The sequence below is a fragment of the Lycium ferocissimum genome, chromosome 2 (genome assembly GCF_029784015.1).
Source record: "Lycium ferocissimum isolate CSIRO_LF1 chromosome 2, AGI_CSIRO_Lferr_CH_V1, whole genome shotgun sequence".
In the NCBI taxonomy this organism is placed as follows: domain Eukaryota; kingdom Viridiplantae; phylum Streptophyta; class Magnoliopsida; order Solanales; family Solanaceae; genus Lycium; species Lycium ferocissimum.
Window position 1 is genome coordinate 68,131,392 of NC_081343.1, and position 18,449 is coordinate 68,149,840.

Consider the following 18,449-nt stretch of genomic DNA (forward strand, 5'->3'; position numbering starts at 1 on the left):
TTTTTTTGTTACACTTGCGAAAAGGGGGAAGGGCTTTTTTGGATCATCAAGAGAGAAGCAATTGCAGGAGGACAACGAAAGAAAGTTCACAGTAAATTCCTAATGCTTTCGTCTAAGCAACTCTTTCTAAACAAAATTACGTAACAAAAATGTTAAGGCATAAGTCCTTCAACATTGGTGCTATAGTTCAAAAATAACATTAACCCCTAAACATGAGAAAGCGAATCCAAGAAAGATAACTAAGCAAAGCAAACTTGCAACAAAATCCTCAACGTTTTTGTAAGCTATTTTCTCTAAGAAGTCAACAAATATAACAAACCATTAATCCTTAAAAAATGGCTTTTCAGTGAAAGAAGAAACAAGTACAAAAGTAAAAGCTATACACTAAGCTGCATCAGAACAAAATGGAAATGCTCAGCTGCTCGGTTGTGTCAAATGTCTGGGCATATACATGGAGGACCTAACAATAATTAAAAACAAAAATCGACAGTCATTCAAAATCTAAACACATGAAATGACAAACATAATCATATATGAAAAAAGATGCTAATAATATAGTTCATTACTTTTGGTGGGAAGTACCTGGTGCTACGTGCCAATAGGCACACCTTCCATCTGAAAACTACTTTGACCACTTACTCAAAGCTTGGATTTAAGCTCAGCTATCTTTCGTTTTGAATATTCATGAGCAATTCTAATTGCAGTATCGTTGTGGCGCAAAGAAAACTCTGCTAGCAAGATTTGACGTTCCTCGCTAGTTAGATCCCCATGGCATCCCTTAAAAGAAAAAGAAAAATGAACTCTGTAAGTGGGATTTTTGAGATCATGAATAAAAGACAACTAGATGCTTTTACAGGTACGAGATTTTAAGCAACTATGACCAACCACGGCATCACCTTCATCAACCACAGAAGACACGACATCAAAGTTCAGAATTTTCCAAAGTACAATAATACAGGCGAGAATTCACTTACTTCAGGTTGATGTCGACAACCAAATATGGAACAGGTTCAAAAGATTTAACATCATAGGAATATGTGGGGATCTCAATTGTTAGTAGAGAAGCAACATAGGTAAGTAGATTGTACCATTATTTTCCTATTACCACGAGAGTTAAAAAGAAAAAGATGAAATGCTTTGTAGCTTATGCAACATGTATAACCTTTAGCCCAAACCCCCGTCTGAAAAGAGAGAAAAAACAGAGGAATGCGTGTATCACCAAAATAAAAGGTAATCCTAGTCCTTAGTTTATCCTTTCCATTGGATGTATTGCAATTCTATCATCCACGTCCCCCTCCATCAGGAGAACGTATTAGAAAGGGATGGAAAGAGTATGAAATAAGAATTAAGCGAATGTTCTGCAGTGCTACGGGGAACATACCAAGCGAGAAGTTCTGTCACAGACAGCATGGTGCATAAGAAGGCCAGCCGCAACAGAAACATTGAATGAATCTACCATGCCTTTCATTGGAATACTGCAGTGCAAGTCTGATGATTCAAGAGCCTCGTCACTTATTCCCCTACAAACAAAAACATCTTATCTAGTTGTGGTCCATCTCAGAAAAATCAATCACATTCCGCCCATGCAAAGAAGCAAAATTCCTACCTCTGCTTTTACAAAGAAATAAAATAAGATCTTCTTCAGCACAAAGAAAATCGTTAAAATAGAGAACCAAGAAGACAAGAAAGACACCGATTACAAATTTTAACATAAAAACTGGCCACATATGCTAATGATTATAGTTTAAATGTGACAAAATATAGTACTCCCTGCAGCAGGTACCAATAGGATCAAAGCTGAATAACTATTCTTGAACCAGGACATTAGACTATAACACCTACCTAAGTTCATTTCCCACAACAATTGCAGTTGGGCATGACCAGTCCATATCATACACAGAAACCTACAACAGAAAGACAACATTCAAGAAACATCTTGAGAAAGCAATAATAAAGAAAGAAACCAAAATTAGCAAACAAATTTTCACTGGCAATCCAGTATCAGCAATAAAAGATAATCACTATACCGTGTCCATTCCAAGATGTGTTGTTGCAATGCGATAACCACGTGATTTCAAAACTTTGAAACACTCATGAACAGAATCCCATAGTTCGATATCCAACCATTTCTCAGCTCCCATGCTGACATGGCGATTCTCCCTGTACCTGTAGGCAGATGGTAAATATCAAGCACTCGGACAAACAATGCCAACAAAGCTCTACTGTAACTTACAAAATACCGTTCTCTTCCCGAAAAATTAAAAAATCGACCAACAATATTGGAGTTCTCTAACATTTTTTTTTTTTTTGGAGTTAGATACTAAAGCAATACTGGAACTCTTTACACTACAACCTTCAATCAACATGATGAGTAAGTAAACCACAAAATGCATTTTTTTTCACTGATTATACCGTGAGCTGGCTATAACACAGGACCAAGCATTCTTCTTATTTCCCTTGCCAAACGAGGTAAAGCTATTCCATTAAATCAAGCATGTTGTCTCAAATACATTGTTGCACGTCATGTATTATGCAAAAGTACATCTTAAACACAAGTAGATACTACTAAATATGCCAATTATCAAACAATTTCGAGCAATGAGCATGGTGAGAAACAAACAGGTATTTTCACCTAAAGCGCTGAGCACCTTTTCGAACTGTCACAAGCTACAACATGGACTGACTGAATGCCCAGCGCATCAGCAGAGCGAAATGCAGCTGAAACGTTGCCAAAATCACTCAAACCTTCAACCACTAAACATACTGAATATGTCCGATTCTTTACAGCATGGCGAAACCTCTCTTTCCTTGAATCCATTATATAAGGACTCACTGCTTCCAATATCTCCGAACTACTCAAATACACATTTCCCGCCTTAACTTTATCGAAATACGGAAACCAACGGTCCCGATTACCCAGGCCCTCAGTATCGGGCCTGCGTTCCATTTTCATCAGTTTTGATACATCATCTCTGTTGTACAGCAACTCCTCTACTGTGTCTTTGGATTTTTCCTCCGGAATTTCAACATCAACATGCGGTACGGCCATTTCCTCTACAGTTTCCAGTGAAATTGCTCCTTGAGTGCTGCCATATCGTCTTGAAGGAGCTCTACACGGTTCGATCCTAAATGCTACTTGCAAATTAAAAAAGAAACACGATAGACAACAAGGTTAGTAAATCGAAGTACAACAACAAGATACCCAGTGTAATCCCACAAGTGGGGTCTGAGGAAGGTAGGATGTACTGTGAGCTCTACCCCTAAACTTTGCAGGGTATAGAGAGCCATTTAAATGTAATCTCGCTAAAAAAAAAAACATAGGACATTGAAGTATGTACTTGTTATAATTAAGCAAACACTACAATTGTAGTCCCTCTATTTCAATCTGTTTGTCTTATTTTCCGTTTAAAACAGAATGTCTCTTTTTCTTTTTTGGCAACACTTCAATTTCAACTTGTGTCTCTTTTTCTTTTTTGGCAACACTTCAATTTCAACTTTCCACGTGACATGTTTAAAACCCATTTAAAACCACAAGATTAAAGGGTATTTTGGTACCTGCAACATATCTTTAGTTTAAAAACACAAAAGTAAAAAGCTTATTTACTTTCTTAAACTCTTTGTCGAGTCAAAAGCAGACAAACTAATTAAAACGGAAGGGAGTACAACATTGATTAAGTAAACGCTATAACTGTAATAGTCTAATAGATACCTACGTGGATTAGGAGATAGTAGAGGTAGCGGTCGAAAAAAAGAAATATTGGATGAAAAATGAAAAGATAAACTTGTCTTATAGCTGCTTCGAGTTTGGAACTCAAGAAATGAAATTGAAGAGCGAATTAGGGTTTTGCAGGCGCTCATTGCACCAACTTGATTCTTCTCTCAGTTACTTCACTGCTAGTTGGAGAGTAGGAAATAGAGATTGGCAAGGATTAGACTGTAAACGGCGTTATACAGACCAGGGCAACCCTTCTTTTGTGGGGTGGTCTTTAAATTTTACCCCAATCTTTAAATTTTGCCCTTCGGCTACACCAATGGGTTTTAGGTTCGAACTCCCACATAATTAAAATTTTAAAAAAAAATTACAAGACAGAATTTAAATTTCTCTATGCCCCACCGGCATACACTTGTGAAGGAATTACCAAAGTTATGCCGGACCCAGCATACTTATGCCTTATGGGCAGACTTGGCATAAGTATGCCGAATCCGGCATAAAAGTTTGCCCATTAAAAGTATGCCCCCACCGATATAAACTTATTAAGGAATTACTAAAGTTATGCGGACCCAAGCATACTTATGTCAAGTCTGCCCATAAGGCATGAGTATGTCGGGTCCAACATAAATTTGGTAATTCCTTAATAAGAGTATGCCGGGTCCGGCATACATGCGACCCAAACCTTACCTTGCAATTTTTTTTTTTAATTTATGCTTGAGCGGGGTTCGAACTCGAATCTCATAATTTACGTGAACGCTCGCAGTTGCAATGCGGGGGAAAAATTAAAGACCAGCAATATATGGAGCATAATTTAAAGAACACAAATATGAGGGGCAAAATTTAAATACCACCCCAAAAGAACAGCAATCCGCGCAAAAAAATGTAAAGGGTATATGTCAAGCCCATATCAACTAACCCGAGAAAATGGTTTGCTGAAAGCTATTTTATAAAGGGAAAAGAGTCAAATTTATCCCTAATACTTTAAACTATGCACCCTTATCTCTACCGTTATCAAACTTTTACAAAAATATCCCGAAACTTCTAACGGCGTGACCTCGATCAAGTCGCCTGTGTGGCTTGCCATGTTAGTCACCTAGGCAGCCAGTCAGCATACCACGTGGAAAATATTTTTTCTAAAAAAATAAAAAAACTGATTTTTGAAAGAAATAAAACAATAATTACAACAACAACAACAACAACATACCCAGTGGATCCCACAATGTGAGGTGCGGGGAGGGGGGTAAAGTGTACGCGGACCTTACCCCACGCTCGGGTAGGAGGCTATTTCCGAAAGACCCTACTCAAAAGAAACAAGGAAAACAAGGGAAAAAGTCAGATACGGACAAGCAAATCAAAATCATGTGAAAATGAGAAATAGCAAGAGCAACGAAGTCATGATAAAATAACAAAGATAGACAAGACCAACACATGGAAGCAGATAAAAATACCCTAATACGAGAAAGAAACCTCACGTACCCCCCCACTAACCCTCTACCCTAATACTCGACCTCCACCCCCTCCTATCACCGTCATGTGTCCCTGCAGCCGGAGTAACGCCATGTCCCGCCGAATCATCTCTCTCCCAGGCATTCTTTTGGCCTACCCCTCCTCTCTTCGTGCCCACCACAAACCATCCTCTCACACCTCCTCACTGGCGCATCAGCCCATCTCCACTGCACGTGTCCGAACCACCTCAACCTCCCTTCCGGCATCTTATCCACCACAGGGGCCACACCCACCTTATCCTGAATCACTTCATTCAGAATCCTATCTCTCTTGGTATGCCCGCTCATCCATCTCAGCTACCTTCATCTTCTGGACATGCGCTTTCTTAACTGGCCAACATTCCGTCCCATATAACATAGCCGGTCTAACCACCGCTTTGTAGAACTTTCCCTTTAGAATAGACGGCACCTTCTTATCTCACAACACCCCCGATGCGAGCTTCCATTTCATCCATCTCGCTCCAATACGATGTGTGACATCGTCATCAATCTCGCCAGTCCCTTGGATAATCGACCCAGGTACTTGAAACTTTCTTTCTTCGGGATGGCCTGGAAAAAAAAAAAAAACTAAAAAAAAGTATTTGTATAATTCTTTTTTAAAAAGTATGTTTTTTTTTTTTATAAGATTTGTAATGTTATGTTTTGTAAATAGAAAACTATCGTAAATATTTCTCATTAATATGTATATATATGTACTTTATCCTTCCAAAAATTTTACTTTATCCTTCCAAAAATTTAATATCTCCTCATAGGGAATTCAATTATTTATCAAATATTTAGTTATTAGGCATTAATTTTTTTCCCTACATTTTAATTCATTCTAGTATAAAAATAAAAAAACATAGTAAATTTTTACAGAAAAATCATGGTATAGAGAAGACAAAATGATGATAGGTCCCTTGGGCTAAAGATTGGAGCAATTCACAAAATGATGATAGGTCCCTACACAAAAAATAATTTTTTTAAAAAGAATTATACAAATACTTTTTTATTTTATTTTTAATTTTATTTTTATTTCTTTAAAAAAAATCAATTTAAAAAAAAAACATTTTCAAAAAAAAATATATTTTCCACATGGCATGTCGACTGGCCGCTGTGTGGTTACATGGCAAGCTACACAGGCGCCGAAACAACATGCTTGTGGCTAGGGATATTTTTGCAAAGTTTGATAACAGTAAGGGTAGGGATGAAAAGTTTAAAGTATTAGGGGTAAATTTGACCCTTTTCCCTTTTATAAATAAGCAGTTACGTGTTTGAATAAAAGAGCTAAAAGGGCTTTTAGAAGTAAGGATAGTATTGGAATTAATAGAAAATATAAGATATAAAAGGGTAAAGTTGTTGGTCAAACCAAAATGGCTTTTAAGCTAAAAAATATATGTTGGGGTTGAGCAACTTCTTAGTTTTGGTTTATTTTGAGCACTTTTTAACTTATACCAAATACCAAAATAAGTTAAAAATGGCTTATAAAATGGTTTGACCAACTTATAAGCCAATCCAAACGAGCTCGTAGTACATTTCTGACTAGGGGTGGGCATGGTACGATATTTGAAACTTCGGTACGGTAATTTCGGTTTTCGGTTTCTAAAAATACTATACCATTACCATACTAAATCTATTCGGTATGGTTCAAAGATTTGTAAGTTCGGTTCCGGTATTTTATGGTACGGTAAATCAGTACCATAGTTTGTTCGACTTCGACTTACATATAGTCATAGCATAGAAAATTATGACTTCCACGACTTAAGAAACATCTTAATTATATTGTACTAACACCTTACACATGTAAAAATATTCAAAAGAAAATACAAGCAATCCCCTTCGTAAATCAATTAAACTAAAAATATTTAAATCAAGATAGAGTTATCAAAGTTCTAACGTTTAAACAATTAGGTTTCTAATAATACTAGTTTATATATTTGTTAGTATTATAATACTAAGATATATGAATTTATATAACTATATACTTCGGTATGGTATTCGGTATTTCGGTATTTTCTTTATGAATACCGAATACCGTACCGTATACCAAACTTTTTTAAAATGCATACCAAATACCATAATCCCGAAACCGCGGTATAAAAAATTTCGGTTTTGGTATGGTAATTGATATCTACCATACCATGCCCACCCCTATTTCTGACAGCTTAATGGTAAAATGTCCAAAATTGAACTGCAACATCACACGTGTGAGAATCAACTGCTGTTCTGTTACATTATGTTTTTCTTTTTTCTATTTATCTCTGTGTTTAACAAAAAAAATAAGTGTATATTCATTCAAGTATTTAGTCACCTTAAAATTATGTTTGACACTCTACTCTATTTTTCTGGGATACGTGACTAGAACACATTGATCATAGCTCTTGGTATCGTAATTAAATTGTATGGTAGTTAAATATTTGCATTAGCATTTCCCTTACAATAATTTTAAAAAAATTCACAGGATTATGTAATCGAAATTTCATTTTAGTAGATGTATGAAAGAATATGTGCATTAATCAACCAAAAAATTTGAAACAATAGCTGGAATCATGCCAATTATCTTTTAAAATTGCACAAACGATGCGGGTACGTCATAGAAAGCAACAGTGCTCGTGCTCTCAATTTTGAATTTTACTAGTGAGTTTGAGAGCAGTTTCTTCTTTAACAACTGCGGCATCCAGACCATCTTGTGCACATCTCAACTAATTCCAGAATACCTGCTATTATCTATTCTGCCAGTGAGAGCAGTTATACACGTGTAGGAACAAAGATATTAGTTCATGTCATATCATGTTAAAGAATTCGAACATAAACTCAAAGATTTAAAGAGGTGATACAGATACTACAGTGCATTTCTTTAAAGAATTCTATTACGTACCATAGGTAAAAGAAACGAAAGGAAATACGGCATTATCAATCAACCTAACTAGCACAATGAACAGCCACGTGCAGGACCTGGGTTCTGCCAAAGTATAGCATAGGTATTAAATGCAAGCAAGTCTTGGACCACTAGGTGTTACTATATTAGGTAGAATGTAAGGCTGATAGTCCAGCCTTCTCCAACAAACAGAAACTATGTTAGGTAGAATGTAAGGCTGATAGTCCAGCCTTCTCCGACAAACAGAAATGTTGGCGGATTCCAGGAATTCAGAAACATATATCATCGTCATTCTTAACCGAGACTCAGAACAACTTCAATAGTTAGATTTTGAAAGATGGAAACTCATGTTGCGCTGCTTCCAAGTGCTGGAATGGGGCATTTGATGCCATTTCTTCGCCTCGCTTCCATGTTAGCTTCTCGTAATTGTAAGGTCACTTTACTCACTGCCCAGCCTGCTGTCTCAGCCGCTGAATCTAACCATTTGAATAGCTTCTTTACCGCTCATCCACATATTCAACGCCTGGATTTTCATGTCCTTCCAATACAGCCATCGAATCCTCACCATGATCCCTTTTTCCTTCAGTTTGAAGCTATTATTCGCTCTGTTCATCTTCTCCCTCCTCTTCTATCTTCTTTATCCCCACCCATCTCCGCTCTTTTTCTTGACATTGCTGCTGCAACATGTGTTGATCAGCTTTCTGATGACCCGTCACTGTCCATATCTTATTACATCTTAAGTACAACTTCTGCTAGATTCTTTTCTCTTATTAGCCACCTACCTCACTTGACACTTGAAGACCATTCCAAATACAGTAATAAGAAACTGCAGCTTCCTGGTTTACCCCCATTTTCAATATCGAATATTCCTCCTCCTTTGTTCAACCCAGAGAATCTCTTCACCACCCAATTGATCTCAAACAGTCGAGCTATCTCGAAAGTTAAAGGTATTGTTTCCAACACGTTCCGTTGGTTTGAGTCAGAGACAATTGAAGCCCTCAACAGTGGCAATACCAGTATTACTCTTCCACAATTTCTACCCATTGGACCTTTCAAGCCTTATGAGGACGATGGAAAATGCTGTTCTCTTTCTTGGTTAGATGAACAACCTGCCAAATCAGTTGTATATGTTAGCTTTGGAAGCAGAACAGCAATGTCAAAGGACCAAATAAAAGAACTAGGAGAGGGGTTGTTGAAGACCACGCAAAAGTTCCTTTGGGTATTAAAATCCGTCAAAGTGGACAAAGTAGAAGAAACAGGACTAGAAGAATTACTAGGAAGTTCACTCTTAGGGAGAATTAAAGAGAAAAGACAGGGAATGGTTGTTAAAGAATGGGTGAAACAGGAAGATATTTTGGCACATCCCGCCATAGGAGGATTCTTTAGTCACTGTGGATGGAATTCTCTAGTGGAAGCAGCTCAGAGAGGAATGCCCATGCTGGCTTGGACACTACACGGGGACCAAAGGTTTAACGCGGAAGTGGTGGAAAAGGCAGGGTTGGGGTTGTGGCCAAAAAATTGGGGTTGGCTGGGCGAGAGATTAGTAAAGTCGGAAGAGATTGAGGAGAAGATTGAAGACTTAATGCAAGATCACAAGTTGAGGTCAATGGCTCAGAAGGTTGGCGAAGAGGCTATACAGGCTTGGGAAATTGGTGGTACATCAGAAAAAGTTCTTGGACAAATAATTGAAATGCTGACGCTCAAAGTTTGAAAGGTCTGATCTCACCTAATGAGTTTTTCCTGTTTTTACAAGAAGTAGTAATTTACAAAGTTAATAAGATTGATTGCCAAGTCCAATCAAGATTATCAAATTGTTTACTTAATATTACCCATATACGCCTCATGTGATTTTTTCTTTCCCGCCAAACTTTAATGCAGTAGCACACAGAATCCTTCAAAATCAAAATTCCTCCTATACTGCAGTGCATTTAAGCTGACATGAAAAGGACAGAGAATTTAGCATCACAAGTTAAATAGGCAATGGCAAAATCACTTAGAAATTTGAAGTCAAATCTTTTTTTTTTTCAACAAGTCAATGGTTTTCACTTAGCAAGAAAATAATTGATGCGAGCTTCCTTCATACATATGTCGCACCCTTTTTTTCTCATAACAGTGAACACTAAAATTTGGAATAAAGGTAGAGATTGAAAATGTGTGATAATTTGGTAACTCTTGAGGATTCTAGTTGTTTTAAAATCGGCAACTAACATTTATTCGAAGGTTCTTCTAAATCGAGCATAAGGTGTTAGGTATCCGCCGAGATCCGTGATGAACAAGATTTCTTGTCTAGTCTAAATTGGTGTTCTAAGTTTAGTTAAGGCATCCAACAGGATAAAAATTTGAACTAAAATGAAGGAAAAAAAAAGAGGATATGAAACTAAATAATAAAGAAACTTTCCACTTTTGGACCTGTGTCACAAATATTAATTTAAAAGAAGTTAAAAGTCATAACCACAAAAAAAAATATTCCAATAATTTAGTGGAGTACTATCTATTTATTCTTTTTCCTAGGTCATTTCAGCAATGAAGCTATCTTTCAGGACTACAGCAACATATCAGGACTACAGATATTCTCTTTTCTCTTCACCTAAACTGACTCTCCTTAGTTAAAGCATAATTTACAGGCAGCATAAAGGAACAAGTGAATGAAAGTTTAAAATGCTTTTTTACAAGAACAAGGCGCAAAACTCCATTTGGCAGTAAATAAGAAGAGATGAAAACAATTATGCAAAGGATGGAATCCAACATGCAATGCAGAGCATGAGAATGTAGAAGCGAACACATATATGTTATTAGAATCAAATAACAAAACTGGGAACTCCAAATACATACTTATTTCACTTTTTTCAATTTGTTATTCCTCAATATAATATACATGATGAGATGAGATACAAAAAAATTGGACTGAACTGAAGATTGTACGTAGTCTAATATAAATAGAAGAAGAACCTCAGTAAATGACAAAGGCTACTTTCATTTTTCGGCAGAATCCAAATAGCTTTGGCTTAAACTCTGAACTACCATTCAGTTAACAGTTCTCTTTGAAATAACATCAAAAGATATTCCATTCTGTTGAAGCCTATCTTGGAGGTGTGTCGGGCCAAATACAATGCCCGGAGGGAAAACACCTCCCTTTGGAAGATTGTCTCGTTCCTGGAGCAAAGTGAGGGCACACTGGACTAGAATGATTGGAGTTGTCAAATAACCAATCTCAGGTCCCATTACTCTTGTAATTATCTGCATATCAGGTTTCCTGTTCCCTTGTGACGCAAGACTGCCATCAGTAAACCCGTGTCCGACAAACCACATCTTAAAGGTAGCACTGGCCACTTCATCCTCGGATGGACCTTTTTTTCTGAAAAATCCAAGACTGAACACTGAAGGGAAGTTCAAGAGCAGCCACCTGCCTATACCAGTTTTTCCAAAGAGAGCAATGAACTTGCCAACTGTAATGAAACGAACAACACCTAACAGAGATTTCGAACCTATCTTCATACCAAAGTGAGCTGGCTTTATGCTAGACCAGAATGCCTCCCTCTTCTCAATCTGTTCAGTGATTTCATTAACACCAGATAAACCACGAGGATCCTCAGCCAAACATGAAAGTGTTCTCCGGACTACAGTTGCATCTGCTGATGGTAATTTTACAGCCCAAAGCCCAACTTCATTAAGGTGGTTTACCAATGGACCTCTAGGAGAAGTACCAGGAATCTGAAAGAAACGGGAAAATATTGGAGAGTGAGAGAAATAGTATGTCTCAAGATCTGATGTGTCATTTTAGGAAAACATGAACAATGTTGTTTCCACAGCTGCATGGTATATGTGTATGGCCTTGTGCATTGTAATACCTATCAAATATTGCAAGGATCAATATAGAGAGTCCATCTAAGAATGAATCTCTGTCATTTGGTTTATGAATTCCTATCATCTAATCATTCATTCCACCAGAAATCAGCCATAAGTTTATGAATCCCTATCATACATGCACTCATGCTATCTATCAATAAATTTATGAATCCCCACCATATACCCATCAACGTCAAATTGGATTCTCAAAGTTCCAAATGTAAAATACATTTGTATAACAGCGTAAACATTCTGCAAAATGAGAAAACGGCCTTAAATAATTGACTGTGGACATTGACTAAAGCTTACACCTTCAAACTCATAATGACTAGTCGACTTCTAAGCTTTAAAGATCAATTGGTTGTTAACATACAACATTTTTTTTTTTTTTTTATGACATGAGAACCCACAGCCACTACCCTTCGGGTGCGCACAGGGTAAACACAGCTCCTGTGCAATAGCTCGCAAACCACATAAGAGAGGTAACCTGCACTAGGCAAGCCCGGTGCGACGAGCTTGACCCAGAAGGCAAATCCCCTGCTGTCGTAGGCTGGCGGTTTCGAACCTGAGACCTCCATTATGAAAGCCCCATGCTCAACCAACTGAGCCACCCTTGTGGGTAACATACAACATTTCTCCAATGAAAGAAAAGAGTAGTGAAGAAAGAATAGTTATGCAAGGATTTGACGTGTGTGATAGAACTGAGCCTTCCGTGGATAAAGCACACTCCTTCACTTCTTCTCCTATTCTTTTTTCTTAAAATCTCTTTCCACTGCATTAACATCTAAATACTCTTTCACGTTATTGATGCAATCTTTTCAAAGACAAAAGCAGTTCTCACTTAGCATCCTCTGAGGAGCCTATCTACTATCATTCCCGGCCGATCAGCCGACCACAGGACTAGATAGTAATATTGCATCATATAATTGTTGGCCGTTGAAAGTAGAGTGATGGAACTACTTGTTGTAAAAGTATTTATCTGTGCATGCCTTCGTAGATGAAGGAATAGAGAAGAGAAAGGGTAAAGCATGAAAAGGGAGATTCTCACAGCAGGAATTGCAGTTTAATACCACTCACAAATTACGATTCAGCTTATAATATCCCTTGTCCCATTAAACAAGATTTAAGTGCCAATCGGTTAAAATCATAGGGATATATTGCTTGCTTAAAAGCACACTCCCAGTTCATCTGTTTCTGTTTCTTCTGGCTCATGCTATGGAGTCAACCATTTCAAATTACCTAAAATTTTTGACAACAAAAAGAATGCAATAGTTGGCAGAAATGCAGGATTAGAGCAAGCCATATCTAAATTTGTGATTAACACATGAGTGTTGAGTTACATTTGTCCCACATGAGTTGTTTAAGGACTTTCAAATGAGTTCAAAAAAATCATGGGGTACTCCACCCATGGCCTTAAACTTTTGAATTGGATGTTTAGATTCTTTGATATGGTATCAGAGTCAACCAGTGGCGGAGCCACCTTATGCTAAGGGTGTCAATTAACATCCCTTCGGCGGAAAATTACACTGTTTAGATCGGTCAAAATTTTAGTTTTATGTATAAATACTATATGTTGACTCCCCTTATTTTCTACATGTGTTTACTTTTTAAGAGTTTAACACCCCTTAGTAGATTTCCTGGCTCTGCCACTGGAGTCAACATTTGGTAAGTCTATTCTTACACTTGTAATCCCCTTTTGAAGCACGTAGCCCCAAAATCGGGTTACACTTGAAGGAAGCTGTTGAGTCATGTTCGACGTGCATGAGCTGTGTAATGGCTCTCAAAGAGGCTTATAAAGGTCTTAAAGTTTTTGGATTCTATGTTGAATTCTTTCCAATCTAACCTCCTTAAAAATTTTGAATATATCTTCATACAAATTGATCGACACGAGTAAACAAGTCATTTTATGTTGCTGACTAACCAGCCTTCCATTTTATCGTGATTGCAGTTTTACAGAGCCACGAAATGGAAAGTAACCAGTACTAAAGGTTGTTTGGATGGTTGTTACCTATTGTATTGTATTGTGTTGTGAGTTTAAATACAATGTTTGTTTTGATCGTTATTTTAATTTTATTGTATCGTATTAATAAGTCCATGTTACGTAACGACGAAAAGTCTCATTTTATGTAACAACCGATTTGGTGTTATTGCGTCATTACCTTATTTATTTTTTCTCATTTTGTCTTTACTTATTATCTAATAATCATATTTTATCATTTGTCATATATTTTTATAATAGCTCTACATTTATGCCCTACTTTCCTTGTAGGTTTGTGCTTCAAATTGTTGATGTCTAATATTATGTAACGATGGGAAACAATGCAATCTATCTAAACGCTGTGTTCATCAAAACAATACAGGACAATACAATACAACACAATATAATACGATACATTATGGAACAATACGTAACAAGCATCCAAACAAAGTGTAAAGAGCAAAGGTGATAGGATCTTACCATAGGACGAGGCCTCTTGGGCCTGGAGCGCCTTAGTTCCTGTAATTTGTCCGCGTTAGCCACACTAAGCACCGCTGACTCGTAAGTGCCCAAGTTTCCAACAATTCTCTTGTCCGATTCTAGACTAATGTAGGCCTCAACCTGATTGCTAATTGCAGGGGGCAGCCACTGTCTTGAGTTGAACATCCAGCCCAATTCAGCAGGGATAGAATCAAATCCACAGGCCGAAACAACTAACGACCCATTTTCCAAAGCCTTATCATGGTACTTCACTTCCATCCTCTCCATAAACTCGGGCTCCCCACTAATATCCAAGTAATCACAACCCGAATCAACACAGGCCTTAACAACGGGCTCACCGTAAAGGCGAAATGGGCCGACACAGTTAAGGATAATCTTAGCCTGGGAAGCGAGGTAACGGAGTGAAGATGGGTTGGATGTGTCAGCATTGAGGATGGGGATTTGGGCTGGTGGATTTGGGCCGGAGGCCCATTGCAAGGCCCGCGAAAGTTTGGTAGTGTTACGGCCTGCTATGGCTAAGTTCTTCAAGGGAGAAGAGGGATTGTTGAGGAACTTGAGAGCTTCTCTAATGACGTGTTTGCCTGTAAAACCTGAGGCACCCAAGATTATCACGTCGTAAGTTGGGTTTGGTTTGGGGTTTTGTGAAATGGCCCGATTGGAAATTGTAAAACATGTCGGATGGGGTGAATCTTTGAGATAATGTCCAAAATAGTCCACTATCTTTGGCAAAATCATCTTATTTCTTTTATATAGACTATTAATAGTCCACATCTTCTTATAAAGTACGTGTTAGACCCAACTTCCCGTCAAATTTTTAACGGAGAAAATCCCACGTATGCCTCACGTGGTTTTTTCTTTCCCGCCAAACATAATGCAGTAGCACCGAATCCCTCAAAGTCAATTCTCCTGCATTGCAGCAAGTAGGGGTGTCAAAAAATTTTGAAAAACCGGCTGAACCTAATTATACCGAATCGATTTATAAATTTTTTTCAATTTTATTGTGGGTTTTTATTTAAGCTTATAATCTTTCCGAACAATTAGGGTGTTTTTTTTTTAATTTTATAAAAACCAACAAAATCCGAACCGGACAGCCTTGTATGTATAAAATATATTTCATCTTTAATAAATATTTTAAATGTCATCTATAAAATACATTTCATAAATTATGTTTCAAATATAAAAAAAAAAAAATCATTTTTTGCACGGAATGCCCTTCTTTTTGCGTAGTCTTTAAATTTTGCCCCTCATATTTGTGATCTTTAAGTTTTGCCCTTTGGGTTCTGGGTTTGAACTCCCGCTCAGGCATAAAAAAAAAAATTCGCAAGGCATGGCTGGGGGGAGTGTATCTTCGATCCGCATACAATCATGAAAAACTAAAGTTATCTTGGGAGGGGCAAACTTTGCTTTGAGACATATATTTTATTTTATTTTACTTTTTAAGGCAAACTTTTAGTTATGCCTTAAGAAAAAGTTCCACCTTATTGGGCATACTTTTAGTTATGCCTTAAGAAAAAGTGTGCCCCATAAGACATAACTAAAAATATGCCCCATAAGACAGAACTTTTCCTTAAGACATAACTAAATGTTTGCCTTATAAGGCAAAGTACCTATACCTTGGAAAAGTTATTTATGGGCGATACTTTTACATCCTTAATTAAATGTTTGTCCCATAAGGCATAGTTCCTTGAGGAAAAGTTAACCCGTAAAGATAAATAAAACTATGCCTTGAGAAAAAGTTATGCTCCTAAGATAACTTTAGTTTTTCCTTAAGGATTATATCTTGAATCCGTGATACACTCCCCCCCGATTTGCCTTGCCAAATTATTTTTTTATTTTATGCTGACGGGGTTCGACCCGAAACCTCGAGGTGATCAAGTGAAAACAAAACTTAAGACCACAAATATGAGGGCAAAATATAAAGACCACCCCAAAAGAAGAATTGCCCAAAAAAATTTAGCACTGGACTTTAATGGATTGGATTTAATTTCAAAAGGATACACAATTACCCTTAGTAATCAAGCAATTAGCAGACGCTACTAGACGGCCAAATCTACCATTGGCTATTCACTATTGCACTTTTATTGAAAATTTGAAAATAACAAGGTTCATATTTTCATAGTACTATTGTTGTAAGCAATTGATTTTTTTTTTATTTTTTTTTTAATGACAAGGGAACTTGAAGCTGTTACTCTTCGGATGCGCGCAGGGCAAACCCCGCTCCTGTGGAACAGCCCTCAAATCACACAGAAGAGATAATCCGCACTAAATAACCGCACTAAATAAACCCTGTGCGACGAGCTCGACCCAGAAAACCAATCCCTGCTGTTGAAGGCAGGGGATTAAAGCAGTAGAAGACTTGTAGAACAACAAAATGTGTTTTCCCTGTATGATCAATTGACTGACTTGATTCTTTTGAATAATAAAGAGACATTTAATAATGGTGTATTCTGAGGTGACACTTTAAAAATAAAATAATCGAAATTTAATCAAACTGTACTGATATCGAAGAGAAACCGACATGATTGGGATGATTTTAAAAAATCTAATTTTGATTATACATTGTAAAATAATCGAAGAATTAGGATGATATAATTTTTTAAGAATAACCGGTTAAACCGTACCATTGGCACCCTAGCAGCAATAACAGAGAAAATTTATCATTACAAGTTAAAGAGCAATGACACAATCACTTAAAAATTTGAAGTCAATAGGTTTCAAAATCAAGGGATGCAAGAAAATCATGGATGCGAGCTTCTTTCACTACATATGTGGCACCCTCTTTTCTCCAAAAAACACATTAAATTTTGGAATAAGGTAAGAAATTAAAAACGTGCGACAATATAATTTGGTAATTTTAAGGATCCTAATTTATTTTGGAGTCGACATCTACATGTATTCTGAGTGCGCTTGATTATTTTTTTATCTTAAATAAGTAATAATCAAATAAAAAGGTCGAGAAAATGCCCTATTTAAATGATTCATAGGGGTGGTTTAACTTAAAATTCTTCGATTCTTTTACCAAGGAGAAGGGACTCGGCTCCCCTCCAGTATAGATCCCCTCCCGTTCCGATCCCCCAGTACACCCTTAATTGAGCAACACCTATCTATTTATTCAATCAATGGTCTAAAATTATTTTCCTTAACTAGTTGTCTAACTACAGTTAAGAAACAATAACGGTAGTTAGACAAATAGTTAAGAAAAAAGTATTGAGAGAACAATCTCTCTCTTATGTTTTTTTAGTTGTGGAAGGTCCTTAATTTTATAGATGTCCAAAATTTTTCCATCAAGACAAAAAATAATCAAATATGGAAGAGAATCAAATTTCTTTTCAGAAAAAATAAAAACAATTATGATAATACTTTGACTTTCTTTCAAAAGAAAAGTAAAACTCAGATATGGTAAAAAAATCATGGCAAAAACACAAACAAAACACCAGGAACTAACGTTGGTGTCCATTTTATTCTTTTTACCAAGACATTTCACTAGTATCTCTTCCACAATAGACTACAAAAATGCACATGCATTAAAGTACCTTCTGTTTTCTCTTCAAGGATTAAAACTACTGCAACATATCGATCAGGCCTAAAGAGATTCTCTTTTCTCTTCACCTAAAGCGACTCTCCTTAGTTAAAACATTAATTTACAGGTAGCATAAAGGAACAAGTTAATGAAAGTGTTTGTTTGCAAGATTCAGGCGCAAAACTCCATTTGGGAGTAAATAAGAAGAGATGAAAAAAAAAAAAAAAAATTAAGCTAGTTCCGGATAGGGTGTTGAATTAGTTTGTAATATTTGAAGGTTTCAAACTAAACACATATACATATGTTCATGAAAGAGTATGACTTTTTATGAAGAGTCATGTATAAAGTTCTATAAATATAAGGACTCTTATAAAGTGCTATAAATATAAGGACTCTTATAAAGTTGCGTAAGAAGAAAAATCTGCAATATCTTAGAATGAATTGCTTGTAACCCCCAAAAGATAAACATGCAATATCTCTTTAAGGACAATGGTATCACGTCAAATCCTTTCTTTTTCAAATTTGTTTCC

General features: G+C 36.7%; 3 protein-coding genes across 6 annotated transcripts; 1 reads left to right on the top strand and 2 right to left on the bottom strand.

Annotated features, from left to right (window-relative positions):
* Positions 1–213: 213 nt before the first annotated feature.
* Positions 214–3,245, bottom strand: LOC132047043 (uncharacterized). 3 transcript variants are annotated; one of them, XR_009412805.1, is made up of 6 exons: positions 2,649–3,245; positions 2,028–2,166; positions 1,843–1,904; positions 1,382–1,520; positions 583–777; positions 214–460 (listed from the first exon to the last, which is right to left on the bottom strand). XR_009412805.1 is itself a non-coding variant. In XM_059437923.1 (5 exons), the coding sequence occupies exons 1-5, from the start codon at positions 3,047–3,049 to the stop codon at positions 640–642; spliced, it is 879 nt and encodes a 292-aa protein (XP_059293906.1). In that variant the 5' UTR covers positions 3,050–3,245; the 3' UTR covers positions 214–639. The 3 variants fall into 3 exon arrangements, 1 of the variants encoding a protein (XP_059293906.1); XR_009412806.1 differs by having other exon boundaries at positions 567–777; XM_059437923.1 differs by having other exon boundaries at positions 214–777.
* A 5,166-nt stretch (positions 3,246–8,411) lies between these two features.
* On the top strand, positions 8,412–14,005 carry LOC132047047 (UDP-glycosyltransferase 708C1-like). Its single transcript, XM_059437928.1, has 2 exons — positions 8,412–9,788; positions 13,869–14,005. Exon 1 carries the CDS (start codon positions 8,412–8,414, stop codon positions 9,783–9,785), a length of 1,374 nt encoding a protein of 457 aa, XP_059293911.1. The 3' UTR covers positions 9,786–9,788; positions 13,869–14,005.
* On the bottom strand, positions 9,043–15,259 carry LOC132047045 (probable mitochondrial saccharopine dehydrogenase-like oxidoreductase At5g39410). Of its 2 annotated transcripts, XR_009412807.1 has the most exons (4): positions 14,379–15,259; positions 11,024–11,785; positions 9,904–10,007; positions 9,043–9,183 (listed from the first exon to the last, which is right to left on the bottom strand). XR_009412807.1 is itself a non-coding variant. In XM_059437927.1 (2 exons), the coding sequence occupies exons 1-2, from the start codon at positions 15,168–15,170 to the stop codon at positions 11,099–11,101; spliced, it is 1,479 nt and encodes a 492-aa protein (XP_059293910.1). In that variant the 5' UTR covers positions 15,171–15,259; the 3' UTR covers positions 10,844–11,098. The 2 variants fall into 2 exon arrangements, 1 of the variants encoding a protein (XP_059293910.1); XM_059437927.1 differs by lacking the exons at positions 9,043–9,183; positions 9,904–10,007 and having other exon boundaries at positions 10,844–11,785.
* Between the last annotated feature and the right edge of the window lie 3,190 nt (positions 15,260–18,449).